This window comes from Neovison vison, chromosome 12 (assembly GCF_020171115.1).
Source record: "Neovison vison isolate M4711 chromosome 12, ASM_NN_V1, whole genome shotgun sequence".
Lineage (NCBI taxonomy): Eukaryota > Metazoa > Chordata > Mammalia > Carnivora > Mustelidae > Neogale > Neogale vison.
Genome location: NC_058102.1, coordinates 15,816,119 through 15,830,121, shown reverse-complemented (window position 1 = coordinate 15,830,121; position 14,003 = coordinate 15,816,119). Strand labels below are relative to the sequence as shown.

Sequence of the window (14,003 nt, the reverse complement as noted above, 5' to 3'; positions counted from 1 at the left end):
TGGCGGGCTCAGTTGGTACAACAGGCAACTCGATCTCGGGGTCGTTGAGTTTGAGCCCCACGTTGGGCGTGGAGCCTACTTAAAAAAAAAAAATGTAGAGACAAGAATTGATGGAAGCCAGAGACGTTCCTAATGGTGCTCTTTCCCCTGCAGATAAAGAAGATAATGAAAGCCAACGAAAAGGTCACGAGCGATGCCGACCCCATGTGGTACCTGAAGTAAGGAATCAGCTACTGTTGCTTTGCTGCTGTGGTCACGTCTCGCGTTTTGTAAAGTGAACGTGGTTGTGACCAAAACTCTCATTAAAATAACTGTCTTTACTTGGTTCGTAAGAAAAGTACTCAATTTTTAATGGGTAAAGTAACGACAACAAGTAGAGTTATGCTTGAGAAGTACTGAAGCTATTAGGTTTAAACATTTTTTCGAACAATTTTAAACTTAGGGAAAAATTACCAAAGTAGTACGTACGAAGAGTTCCTCTTACGTTCGGCCAGCTTGTGCTCATGTTAGCATCTTACAGAACCAAACCAGGATTAGCAGACCCAGGCAGGCAGCGCTGACTGGATGCTGCCAGCTTCTCCGCACCTCTTGTTTCAGGCTTTCCCGCTCATGTCTTTTTTCTGGCCCAGGATTCAGTCCAGAGCTCGATGTGGTGATTCGTTCTTCTGTCTCTTCAGCCTCCGCCAGCCTGTCCCAGTTCCTCTTACTTTCTTGGTCTCTTCTCACCTTGACACTTCTGAAGCATCCTGATTCATTGTTTCGTAGGAGGTCCTTCGGTTTGGGTTTGTGTGATGTTGGCTCATGGTTCAGTTGGCTTGTGCATTTTTGGCACAGAAGTAATGTTTCGTGCTGTCTTCCCTGCATCGTATCGGGGGTCCAGAGATCAGTATATTCTGTTGTAGGTGGTTTTAACTTTGTTCACTTGATTAAGGTGGTATATACAGGCTTGTCCACTGTGAATTTACTATTTTTCCATTTGTAGTAAGTGTCTTATGGGGAGATCCTGTGATACAACGCAAAGAGCTTACCCACTAATTTTACATCAAGGATGGTTCTTATAACAATTACTGCTGTGTGTTTGCCTGGTGGTGAGGCTCTGTTGCCATCATTCCTTGTACGTTAGTACTGGTATTCCATTGGAAGAAATAACTTTTTCTTCCCTTTGTTTATCTCTCTCTCTTTTTTTTTAAAGATTTTATTCATTTATTTGACAGAGAGAGACACAGCGAGAGAGGGAACACGAGCAGGGGGAGTGGGAGAGGGAGGAGCAGGCTCTTTGTAGAGCAGGAAGTCCAGTGAGGGGCTCTATCCCAAGACCCTGGGATCATGACCTGAGCCATGATCCGAAGGCAGAGGCTTAATGACTGAGCCACTCAGGTGCCCCTATTTACCTCTTTAATTTTATTTATATTGATACAGATTCCTGTGTATTTTAGTCTGTGGCTCACGATCAGTAGTATCATTTCACTGCTCACAGCATCTCAGGTTGACTGCTGTGCCTTTCACCACACCCCATGTAATTTTCAAGCACTGATTTGCTTTGTGGCGTCATGAGATGTGGTTGATCTGGTATTTTCCTTGTGTCAGCCTGGAATCGACCATTACCCCGGGGAGCCCTCACCTCCTTTTCTGGATGGTGTTTAAAAACCAAGATAGGGATAATAAAACCTTGGTAGAGCAAGAAAGTGTGTGTGTGTGTGTGTGTGTGTGTGTAAATCACTAACATGCATGTGTACATCAGTATTTCCATATCCTGTCTTCTTCTGTATAAACAACCCAGCACACTGATAGCTCTTATTTCAGTTCAGCTCCACGGGACTCACTGTCACTGACCTCTTATTTGTAAGTTCTGTCCCTAAAACCTGGCTCTCCTCATTCCCACTATTTTACCAATTTATTCATAGGTATTTATTTATTCATAGATTTTATTCATAGATTTATTCATTATTTATACCTATTATTCATAGGTATTTATTTATTCTATTTATTCATAGATCTGGTTTCAGGATTGCTGATTGATACCTCTGTGAGAATAGAATTTACTAGTAAGAGTGCAATATCTATATATTGCTCTATTGTCTTTATGTCTATGGTATCCGAGCAAAATACCTTCCAAAGCTAATCAGACTTGCTCCCTTTCCCACCTCCCTGGTTCAGTTACATTATTCATTTGTAAATCTGTGGCATTTGTATTCCATTTTGGATCCCCTTCTGCATCCATAATTTTAATTATGCATTTGCTTTTTTTTTTTTTTAAGATTTTATTTGTTTATTTGACAGACAGAGATCACATCACAAGTAGACAGAGAGGCAGGCAGAGAGAGAGAGAAGCAGGCTCCCCGCTGAGCATAGAGCCCGATGCGGGACTTGATCCCAGGACCCTGAGATCATGACCTGAGCCGAAGGCAGCGGCTTAACCCACTGAGCCACCCAGGCGCCCCATGCATTTGCTTTTTGAGTGTGTGAAACATGATTGTAAGAGTTAGACCGATAGGAAAAGGTATTTCAGGAAATTGACACTCGCGTCCCAGTTCTTTCCACCCTGTCGCCAGGCACCCCCAGTGGGTGACCAGTGGGTGATCAGTTTCTGCTTTCTTCCTGTTCCATTCGCCATAACGAGCACATAGAGATGGTCCCTGATTTACAGTGGTTCAACTTAACAATTTTCAACTTTATGATAGTGTGAAGGCTAGACACATTCGGTAGAAGCTGCCTCGGATTTTGAATTTTGATCGTTTCCCAGGCTAGCAATATGCAGTACAATCCTCTTGTGATGCTGGGCAGCGCGGCCACAGCTCCGAGCCAGCCCCAGTCAGGAGCGTTGACCACCGACACGCCGTCATTCTGTTTTTCACTTTCTGTTTTCAGTGAATTACGTGAGGTATTTAACACTTCGTTTTCAAATAGGCTCTGTGTTAGATGATTTCTCACAACTATAAGCTCATGTAATTATTCTGAGTACATTTAAGGTAGGCCAGGCTAAGCTCTGAGGGTTGGTAAGTTAGGTAGGTTGGTAGGTTAGCCTGAATTTTTGACTCAGTCTTTTCAACAAGATGGGTTTAATTGGGTTTATTGGCCTGTAAGCCCTGCATTTTTCTCCACTTATAACCTTTCTTTCTTACATAAATAATAGCTCTTTTCATTAAATACTATCTTTTGAGAGCTGTCTTTCCAATATTTTTAAAAAGAGATTTATAATAATTTCTTTAAAAAGTTCGATAGTGGTTACCCTCCTTTGTAGAACTGTATGTACTATTACGTCAAGAGGATATCAAATTATAATTTTTAATTTGTTTGTCATTCTTAGCAAGGTAAGTATTTGTCGAAGTATAATCCTTGTATTTGGGAGGAAATTTTTTGTTTGTTTATATGTTCTTTGAAAGGTATAATTGGTCATGGAATAATCTGTTTTTCAGGTATCTTAATATCTATGTGGGGCTTCCTGATGTTGAAGAAAGCTTCAATGTAACCAGACCAGTATCCCCTCATGAGGTAATTACCCCACCTTACCTTAACTGAATTTGTTTGCCTTAGCTCAGAGTCTGTGCCCCTACTATATGCTCTTAAAATGATTTAAAAACAGGGAAAAAAAAATCTCCTATGAGACAAAGATAACCAAAATAAATTAGCATTTATATAATACTGTATTCGGAAACAATTCAGCACAATTTAGTTCGTCACTGGATCCTAGTTAGCGTGCACTGTTACATAACTGTGCTTTCTGCGTCCCTGCCTCTGAGCCTTTGAGCAGCTCCCTTCGCTCCTGCCCCAGCCTTTGAGCAGGGCTCCCCTCGCCCCTGCCCCAGCCAGCCACTTGTGCTGAGGACTGTGTGCTGTGCATTTGCAGAGTTACCGAGCATGTTTTTTGAGGATCAGCAGGCATCGTGTCAGGCAGAGGAGACCAAGGGCGGGGGCTCAGAGTCTGTTAGAGGAGATGGATGGGAGGAAAATTTGAATTCCAGGATTTTAGCAGAGCTGCAGACAAAAGATTGAACAGGCCCATTTATTGGCTTTTAAAACATTCTAGATTCCTCTGGAAACTCTTCCACTTACTGTCCATAATTTGAAATTGATTACTGTCCATAAATTATTTGCTTAATTACTGTCCATAATTGGAATTTTAGGGAAAAAATGATTTTTGTAGATTTATGTAGTTTTTGTTAATGTAAAACTAAAACGTTAAGCAATCAGGGAAGGTGGCGGAGGAACATTTACTAAACAATAAGTTAAGTTGTTAGAATGTTAGGGTTGTTGTCTGAGCAATGTTATCCCGAAATACGATCATAGAACCGGACATTTCACACAGGTATATGTCGATGTTATTTTCTCACCGAGCATCGAGTGTCAGTTGGACATTTATTTTGTGCCTCAGCATTGAGAGATAGAAAAGAAATGAGACCCTCTCCTTCCTCAGGGAGTTCATACACTGTGGAGAGATAGAGCATGGGAAACGGACGCCAGGGGTTGCACATTGGAATGCCTGGAAGGGTGAGGTAGGCGTGAGAAGGGAAGTTGTGTTGAGTAGGAAGTGGTGAGGTTTGGAATGTTAGAAAGCATGGACACCCCTTTAATTTTCCCCACTTCCTGTTCCATTTTGCTGGGGTTTTCCAATTTTGTAGGAACTAGGCAGCCAATTAGCAATATCCACGTCATCTTCTGAATTATATTACCAAGTGTAGAGTAGAGATACGACAAAGCAGTTTGAAGTAGTTCAAGAAGCCTGAGGCCACAGTTGTCCTAATCATTCTCCCTGATGTTGGAGAAAACACATGGGTGTTACTGCAGTTAGGGAGGGAGGGAGGGCACGAAGATTTCTCGGAGGGGTTTTGATCCTTGGGGAGATGGGGAGAGCAGGAGAGCAGGTGGGTGGGCAGTCGGGACCCACAGCAGGAGTGGCGGAGTGTTGGTGCTGCCGATCCCCAGCACAGCGCCACCCATGATGACAGGGAGGCCGGGGATGGTGGGGACAGACCGAGCTCATGGGATAGTTTGGGACCTATGGAAAGGATTCCCGTTTTTACATCTGTCATATTTCATTTCCATTTGAAGGAGAGGAGTTTATTAAAACACACAAATATTTGCCCACTGTGGGCATTACATTGTTGTTTTTAATAAAAATGAGATACTATCTGTATAATACTCTGTACCAGGCACTATTCTAAAAATATATATTTATACTCTTAGGAATTAAAATTATTGTCATTCCCTCTTTACATACGATGAGACCAGGCACAGAAGGTTATTCAGAACTTAAGAGGGGGAGCTGGGATTGGAGCACAGGCAGCAAGGCATGCACTCCGAGCCCCCAGGCCATGTCACCTTTGGTGTGGCCTGAAGACAGAGGCTCAATCTAAGTAAATGTAAAATAAGCCATTTTTTGTTCATCATTAATAGAGCTATCTAATATTTAAAGATCCCACGCACTGGGAAAGAGACAGTTTAAATCTGTCCTCGGTTTATTTGGAGGCAGAGAGAGGATTCAGTACCGTGAATTACATGGTTGATGTTCAGAGAAATTCTTTTTTTGAGAGTACAGGCCAACCGATGACCTCAGTAAAACAGGGAGGTTATCACGATCTTGGTGAGGTTTGCCATGTCTGGTCATGGCTCAGGTAAGGCATCATTTAGCGACACATCGCCTTGTCAAACTACAGCACACACCAGTAGTTTCTAAAGTTTCCCAGATGATGCAGAAATTGTTAATAGGATGTGTCGGATGATTTGTGCTCTAGGATACTGCTTGTTAAGGATTCTGTGATAGAGTTAGTTTATTTGGAGAGTAAGAGGAAGTATAGTTTAAATTTTTTAGTTTGTGCATGTGTATACTTTGGGTATTACACGGGTTGTGTTGTTAACTTTTCCAGTGAGGTAACCACATAGGCTGTTCCTTGAAAACTGGGTCCATGGAAAGTAATCAAATTGCTTCAAAGTTGGGAGCCGACCGGGGATGGCATCAGATGGCGGGAAGCCAGTCAGTACTAGAGTTACTGGGTCATCTCTGGGCCGGCAGGGGCAGAGATGCCTGGGCGGGGGGCCGGTGTCTAAATCAGTGGCTGGTGTCATTCCCCTCCCAGAGAAGGCAGGCTCATCACTCCTGGTACCCTCACAGCAGCCCCTGGAATAGCACAGGTCGTGTGGACTGTACTCGTACCGGAAACGGAGCTCTTGGAGGCCTCAGGACCCTTTCTTTCCCAGGGAGGAGGAGCAGTGACTGTCTGGTTGTCTTTCAGTGCCGTTTGCGGGACATGACGTACTCCGCGCCCATCACCGTGGACATCGAGTACACCCGCGGCAGCCAGAGGATCATCCGGAACGCCTTACCCATTGGCAGGTAAGAGACGGTGTCCCAGCTGGAGCTGGAGCCACACCGCCTGCGTTCTAGCCCTGCGGGGTGACCTTGAGCAAGTCCTGCGGTTCCCTTTGCCCCATTTCCTTACCCAATAGATGTGGGAAATGGTGCCTACTTCATGGGAGTCTGTCTGGGGACCCGTGAGTCGGCCCTGCAGAGCACTCAGAAGAGTGGGCAGCGCCTGGCTGGCTTGGTGGGGCGCTTTCATCTTGAAACCTTTCTGTAGAACTGAGGAGAACGCTTCCACCTCTTCCCGAAATCCCGGCTGTTAGGGAAGCATTAGGTTCATTTCAGTGAACTCTCCTGGGCTAGTCTTCTTGGTGGAATCATGTGTGTTTGAGTTTGCATTTTTTTGGAAAGTCGAATTGTTTCCAATATAGCGGGTATTTGAGGGAGAAATTATTTATTTGCCTGGAGCAGGTTTGGAAATGATAGATCATATCAGTTAGCATTGTTGTAGTCTGCTTTCCCTCATAAGGAAAATGGACCCACTTGCCTATAGAAATGGACAAAACTCACAGCACTGTGTATCCGACAACAGGGTTGGACTTTAAACTTAGTGCGAACAATTCCCACCCAAGTGTTTCTCCTCCTTCTGCAGAGCTTAATAAATACCCTTTGGTTCAGTAAATCCGCACCAGTTGCCTGTCACTTGTCCTGCACTGTGTTGGGGGCTCGGGTCAACAGAAGATACTTAGACAGAACTCCTGTTGGCTGTCTTCATCGCCAGCTGCTGGGGAAGGCAGCATCTGGCAGGTGCTGTGACGGTGAGGTCCAGAGTAACGCGGAAACACCCAGGGTTAGCAGATCCTCCTCTGTAGTCTCCGAAAGGAGGGGCTGTGTGTATTGTCCCTGTCTTCACTCCTCAGTGAGGAGAGTGAGTTGGGATATCAGAATATTAATCTTCATTTTAGCAGGACTGGTTTTCAGTGTCAAGACCTTCCTTCTTTCTCACATACGGACCGTCGTCATGCCCGTTTAATCTTGGATCGTAAGTAATTTCCCAGGTTGAATATTGTGAAGGGCAGACTGGAGAGGCAGGCTCAGGAACACTACTGCCATTTAAAGGGCTTACATCCTGGTTAGGAGGAGGCGGGGGAGGCGTGCACGTAGCCAGTGTTTGGTGAGTACCTGCCGCGTGCCAGACTCTGGGAGAGGTGATGCATTCACTGCGTTTGTGCAGGCGACTGCCTGTGGGTCTGACTGCCTGCGTGGACCTGCACCAGCCACAGTATACATGGCCTCATGGAAGGCTGTGGCTTTTGGGTTTGGGGTTTGGTGGTTTTTTTTGTTTGTTTGTTTGTTTGTTTGTTTAAGGAAGAAGATTTCCATTTAATTCAAGTAATAGTCCTACTTGGTGTCAAATCAAATAGTATATGAGAGGACTTGCTACAAAGAAGAGGCCTCCCTGTTTCCTCACCCCCGTCCTGCTCCCATCTCGTGACCGTGTCTCTTACTCTGGTGGTTTTAGTGCATCCATAACTTGAAATGCTGTGTATGTACCTCTACTTCTTGGTACATCAACTTTAGACACTATTTGTTTAAAACTCCGGATATTTGGCTTTGTCCGAAGAGCTCCTCATTCTGCAGACCTCATTCTGCATGATGCCATTAACAGGACACCAATAAGGTGCCGGACTCTCCCTCCACACTTTGTACACCCCCTCCCCAACCCCGCCTTCATTGCAGGTGGGGCCCTGTTGTCCAGTCATCCCTCCCTGTTTGGTAAGCGGCCTGTTCTCTCTGGGTTTTAAATCTTCTCTTTGTCTTCGATGACTGAATATTGACTATGGTGTGCTTTGATGTGGCTTTCTTTTTATTTATTCTGTGTAGATAGGATTGTGTGGGTTCATGGCTTGCCTGCATTTCTGAAAGTCCACGGCCGCCATCTCTTTGAATAAGACTCCTTGCCCATTGTGTGTATTTTTTCCATCTAGAATCTGATGAGATGTCTATGAGACTTTTTCGCTCTGTCTTTCCTTGCCTCTTAAACTTTGTTATACATTCCTTCTCTTTGTCTTTCTGAAATACATTCCCAGTAATTTCTTCAGTTCTCTTTTACAGCTCAGTAATTCTGTCTGCAGGGGCAAATCTGTTATGCAGCCTATTCACAGATTTTTAAATTAATATTTTTCACATGTAGAAGTTTTGCTTCATTCTTAAAATTGCGGGCAAGTGTCTTGGTAGGCTCTCGTTCCTCACACTTTGTCCATTGCGGTATTTGTACGTGACAAATGGCCGGCCCTTTGCTTACTGTGGGTGGAGAGTTGTCGTTTCTGACTAGTACCAAAGTCTGTCTGCAAAGTTTAAGGAAACTAAACCCTTGAATTTTTATTCTCTGGACTGGAAGAGCAGCAAACCTGGGGAAGTGCTTCGTCTCACTCGGCTCTCACGTAGCGGCCGCTCGTCTGCCTTTTCTGAAATGTCCGAGAGGAATGCAGATCCCTCGGTGATGTGTACAGAGCACGGTGCCTCTCTTCACCTCTTTTGCCAGTGACCATCTTTATGTGATATTTTCTTTTGTTTTTCCATAGAATGCCCATAATGCTGCGTAGTTCAAACTGCGTTCTCACGGGGAAGACGCCAGCAGAATTCGCCAAACTGAACGAATGTCCTTTAGATCCAGGTATGTATGATTCCTTAGGTTTTCACCCCCCCACCTCTTACCCTTTCTGGGCCTTTCTTTTGCTGTTGCTGTTGCTTTAATTCTCAAAAACAATACCAGCCTTTCTGCTTTATAATGAGCTTGGATAATACTGTCCACAAACCATGGGGCTCCTGGGTGGCACAGCCCATTAGGCCTCGGACTCTTGATTTCGGCTTCTGCTTGGGTTATGATCTCTGGGGGATGAGATTAAGGTCTGCGTGGGCTCTGCCCTGAGCACAGAGACTGATTAAGATTCTCTCTCTCTCTCTCCCTCCCCACTTCTCTCAGCACCCAGCTGGCTCACACCTGCGTGCTCTCTAAGAAAAAAAAATTAAAAATATTTTCGGAACATCCAGAAATTTGGCTCCAACTTTATTCTTTTAGTCTATATTTCTAAAAGGTGTACTGTTTCCTCTAGCTGTTTTCATCTATTCCTCTAAAGTTGCATTGATATAAAATCACAGCAGGTCTTGGAAAGAGGTTAACAAAGGACATGACTTTTTTAGACTATAACAGAATGTTACATAAGTCAAATATATTGCTTGTTCTTGTTTATATTCTAAAAGTAAAATGAAGCCTCACTTTATCTTATTTTGAATTGTGTGCAAAGAAAGGACATATGATAATGTTTAAGGATTTGGTTCAGTATGGAATACTTAGGAAACCTAATCCTAGTCTGCTATTGTCCCTGATTTGTTAGAAAACTTAGGGCAATTTTGAGTTTATATTGAAGATTGTTGGTTATCTCTTTGCTTAAGAAATTTGAAGACTAATTTATTTAACATATTTTTTCCATTTGCCTCTTGTGAATGTCTGGCGCTGGTCATACGTACACCAGTAAAATCTGGTCCCTGTCCTCAAGAAATTTATTTTCTAGTGGCTCGTTTGTCTAAAGTCACGTGCTGACACTGTCATCGTTCATACAACAGCATCAGCAAATGCTTCTGAGTGTTGGTCAGCACCGTGGAGCACTGGAGGAGGGGGTCTCTGAATCAGGAGATCACTGTCGCTCCTCAGTCACACTCTCAGAAGAACAGGACGTGAACCTTTTCTTGCTTCCTTTGGGCAGGTGGCTACTTCATTGTCAAGGGGGTAGAGAAAGTTATTCTTATCCAAGAGCAGCTGTCTAAGAACAGGATCATCGTGGAGGCCGACAGGAAAGGGGCGGTTGGTGCTTCAGTTACCAGGTACGGAAAGCAGGGATGTTGCTAAGAAACGCTGATAATTCCATTAATATCGGATGACTGTGTTTCAGTACAGAGGTAGCCTGTTACTTCTATAAGAAGCAGCAAAATATTGGTCTGTTTAATGATTCAATTTATTGTGTAACTCTGGAAACATGGAGTATTGATTTAAAATTTTTAGCGATGAAAGTGTGAAACATTGGTTGAAAGGCTACTAGCTGTTTTATTCAAGTTGGATTTTGTTGTAGTAAAGGAATGTTGAAAAAAGAAATATGAAACCACTCCTTTTCTTTTTCATGTTTGTTTTTAGGCTTTGACCATTTTGCATAATGTATTTCTATATTGTTATGACAAGAGATTATTTTTTACTTAATATTTAATGAATTCTGTCATGGACTTCCATCTTATTGTTAGTTTTCTTGACTGGCCTCTTTCACAGTGTACTCATTTTTCTCCAGCAGCATCTCTTGTCTCCTGTAACTTTTCTCTGATTTATTATCATATGTAATTTGAAATTTGTAAATTCAAACGTTCTGGGAAGAAAACAGTCATAGAATAATCAAGATGTCAGTATTCAGTAGGGTTGTTTGTTCGACGACCTGTAATAAACTGTACAACTCAGACTTCTTTAATTTTCCTTTCTTTCTTTTTTTTTTTTTTTTTAAGATTTTATTTTTATTTGTCAGAGAGAGAGATGGAGAGAGAGCAAGCACAGGCAGACAGAATGGCAGGCAGAGACAGAGGGAGAAGCAGGCTCCCTGCCGAGCAAGGAGCCCGATGTGGGACTCAGTCCCAGGACGCTGGGATCGTGACCTGAGCCGAAGGCAGCTGCTCAACCAACTGAGCCACCCAGGCGTCCCTAATTTTCCTTTCTGATCAGCCGAGGGGATGGGGGCAGCTAACAATAATGGCCATTTACTGAGCAGTCACTAGGCGCTAGGCAGTGTATCAGTTGCTGTATTTGTCACCTCAACCCTCCAAGATAAGTGGTGTTATTTCTCTTTCACTGCTGAGTAACAGGCCTTGGGCTCAAGGTCCTGCTGGTCAGAAGAGGTGGCCAGCATTTGGACCCAGAGCTAATAATTCTGTGAACCAGGTGTTCCTACTGTCTACAGCTTTTGGAGCCAGGGAATTGGGATCTAAATCCCAGAGTTGTTCAGTAGTTATGAGGCACTTGGATGGGCAGTTACAGATCTTCTCTAAGCAATGGTTTCCTCATGTGTGATTTGGAGACAGTCCTTCCGAGTAAGCATAGTATGTAGGAGATCAGAGCTAATATGAGTGTGTCACATAGTGTTAATGGTGCCTAGCGGGTGAGCAGTGTGTGTTCCTGTTGTAGCCATTTACACTTGGAAATGTTTTTGAATCTGTTAGGAACTTTGTAGCTGATGAGATACCAATGAAAGGAGATTCCTTAGTTTCTTTTGGCTTCACTGTATAGTAAGAGTGTGGATATGTTTTATTGGATTACTAATTTAAACACTCACAGAGCATAAATTCATTTCTTTTTTTTATTATTTTTTTATAGATTATTTATTTATTTATTTGATAGAGATCACAAGTAGGCAGAGAGAAAGAAGGGGGAAGCAGGCTCCCTGCTGAGCAGAGAGCCCGACGCGGGGCTCGATCCCAGGACCCCGAGATCATGACCCGAGCCGAAGGCAGAGGCTTAAGCCACTGAGCCACCCAGGCGCCCCTAAATTCATTTCTTCATTATTTTTTCATTATGGTATAGACTCTTCTGACTTTTTTTTTTTTTTTGAAATGTATAAAATTGATCACGAATGTACCTCACACTGAATCAAAGCAGTTCAGGTGGAACCAAGGTGAAGTAGGGTCAAAATAAATTTGTCACTCCCTCACCCACAAAACTCCACCCTATTCTCAAAGCTATAGAAACATGTGTAGTGTTTTTAAATATTCATGGAAATGGCAGGAAAGCTTGGAAAGGAGTTACGCATCTTCAAAAGGCATCTATTAGGAAGGAGCTTTCTGATCATTACTGATGACTGAGTCTTACTGATTGATGATCATTGCTGCTGCATGCTACTGGCTTGAAACCAAGTGGGGACACAGTTTAACCAACTTGTGTTTCCTTGTAGCTCCACCCATGAGAAAAAAAGCAGAACCAATATGGCTGTGAAACAGGGACGATTTTATTTGAGGCATAATACGTTGTCAGAAGATATTCCCATTGTCATCATATTTAAGGTAAGGCTGCAGGTGCCTACTGAAAATGATAAGAAGCCTTTCTTGCTTTATTTTCGTATGTCATTAGAAATTTGGAGGCTAAGGATCTCGAGGAATGGAAAGATTTGTGGCGTATGTACGTTGTCAGTTATGTAATATATTTTAAATTGGAAGCTACTAAGATCAGGGTTCACGTGTTTTCACGATTTTTTAACAGCTATGCAATAAAAAATCCCAAGGTATGAAAGGATATATAGTGAGAAGTAAGCCCTTCTACTCCCTGGGACCTAAGCACATAGTTATCCTACCCGGGACACTGCTGCTCCTGGTTTCTGGGACATCTTTCAAGAGATAGTCCTGGTACAAGCACGTGTGTCTGTAGCAGGTTTTATTGTTTTTTTGTGTTTCACTTTACATACATTGCACACCATTTTGCACTCGGCTTGTTTTCTTTTTTGTAAGTTTCATCTTGGAGCTCATGTTACATTATCAGTTCATACAGAGCTACCACATTCTTTTTGACAAACTGTCCCATTACGGATGTACCACAGTTTACTCACTCATTCTTGCCCTGGGGAATGCACACATCTCTTGCTGTTACAGGACTGCTGTAATACCACGTTACCCAGGGGTAGCGGTATCTGTAGGCAAACTAAATTCCTAGGAGTAGAATTTTCCAGGTCACAGAATAGGAACCAAGTTTGTTCTTTTTTATGGACTTTGGGAGTCTGATGTGTTTCTACATAAACATGAATGTTTTAAACTGATTTTTTTCAGCTTGCTTGTGGACTGGTTACTTAGAACCCAAAAGACATTTTCCCATGGAAATTATGTTTAAAAGGGTCAGTCTCATAGATAATTGCATAGTGGCTCACCTCACCTGCTCTGAGACTTGAAGGTTACACATGTTGTATGAACATTTGAATTGTATTAGTCATTAAGCAGAATTTTAAAATAGCATACTGTGATATGGCAGATCCTCAGTGTTTGTGAATTCTGTATTTGCAACTTCTCCTACTTGCTAAAATTTATTTGTGACCCTGAGATCATCACCTGTGGTGGTTTTGCGGTTATTCACGGGCCCGCACAGGCTCAGAGCAGTGAAAGATTTGAGTCCCCAAACTGCGTTCCCAGCTGAGGTCCAAGAAGGCCACGCTCTGCCTTCCTGTTTCTGCCCTCTTGCTGTAAAGAGGTGCGATCTGCGTAGGGCCGTGTTCTTTCACATTTTTGTGCTGGTGGGATTTTGCTATGTAAAACGGCCCCCAAGCCAAGGCTGAAGTGCTGGCTAGTGTTTCTAAGCGCAGGAAGGCAGTCATGTGCCTTACGGAAAAGATGCATGTGTCAGATAAGCTCCGTCCGGGCATGAATTTCACTGCTGTTGTCTGTAAGTTTATCACATAAGGCGTCTTTAAGTAGAAACACACGGAAAACAAGGTTCTGTATGGATGGGTTGAAGGAAATGCAACCAGAGGCCCACAGGACAGAACTATATTTCCTGTCTTCTCCCATGAAGTGTGTGTGGGCCAGGAGGGAGTCTTGCTGACAGGGCTGACTGAAACCAAGAGCTCAGTTTATTCAAGTCGATACTGAAGGGAGTGGGTACGTGGACAGTGTTCGAGGTTAACACTCTTTT

At 43.3% G+C, this 14,003-nt stretch overlaps 1 protein-coding gene across 2 annotated transcripts in view; it reads left to right on the top strand.

The window, feature by feature from the left end:
- The window catches only part of POLR3B (RNA polymerase III subunit B), a 131,838-nt gene that overhangs the window by 7,436 nt on the left and 110,399 nt on the right, over positions 1 to 14,003 (top strand). For both annotated transcript variants that reach the window (XR_006381435.1, XM_044229387.1), the window contains exons 4-9: positions 154 to 218; positions 3,417 to 3,492; positions 6,231 to 6,331; positions 8,884 to 8,975; positions 10,066 to 10,183; positions 12,283 to 12,391. Coding sequence is in view for 1 of the 2 variants with exons in the window: in XM_044229387.1 (XP_044085322.1) it covers positions 154 to 218; positions 3,417 to 3,492; positions 6,231 to 6,331; positions 8,884 to 8,975; positions 10,066 to 10,183; positions 12,283 to 12,391 (561 nt within the window). In the remaining variant the exon portion in view is untranslated. The remainder of the gene's footprint in view (positions 1 to 153; positions 219 to 3,416; positions 3,493 to 6,230; positions 6,332 to 8,883; positions 8,976 to 10,065; positions 10,184 to 12,282; positions 12,392 to 14,003) is intronic.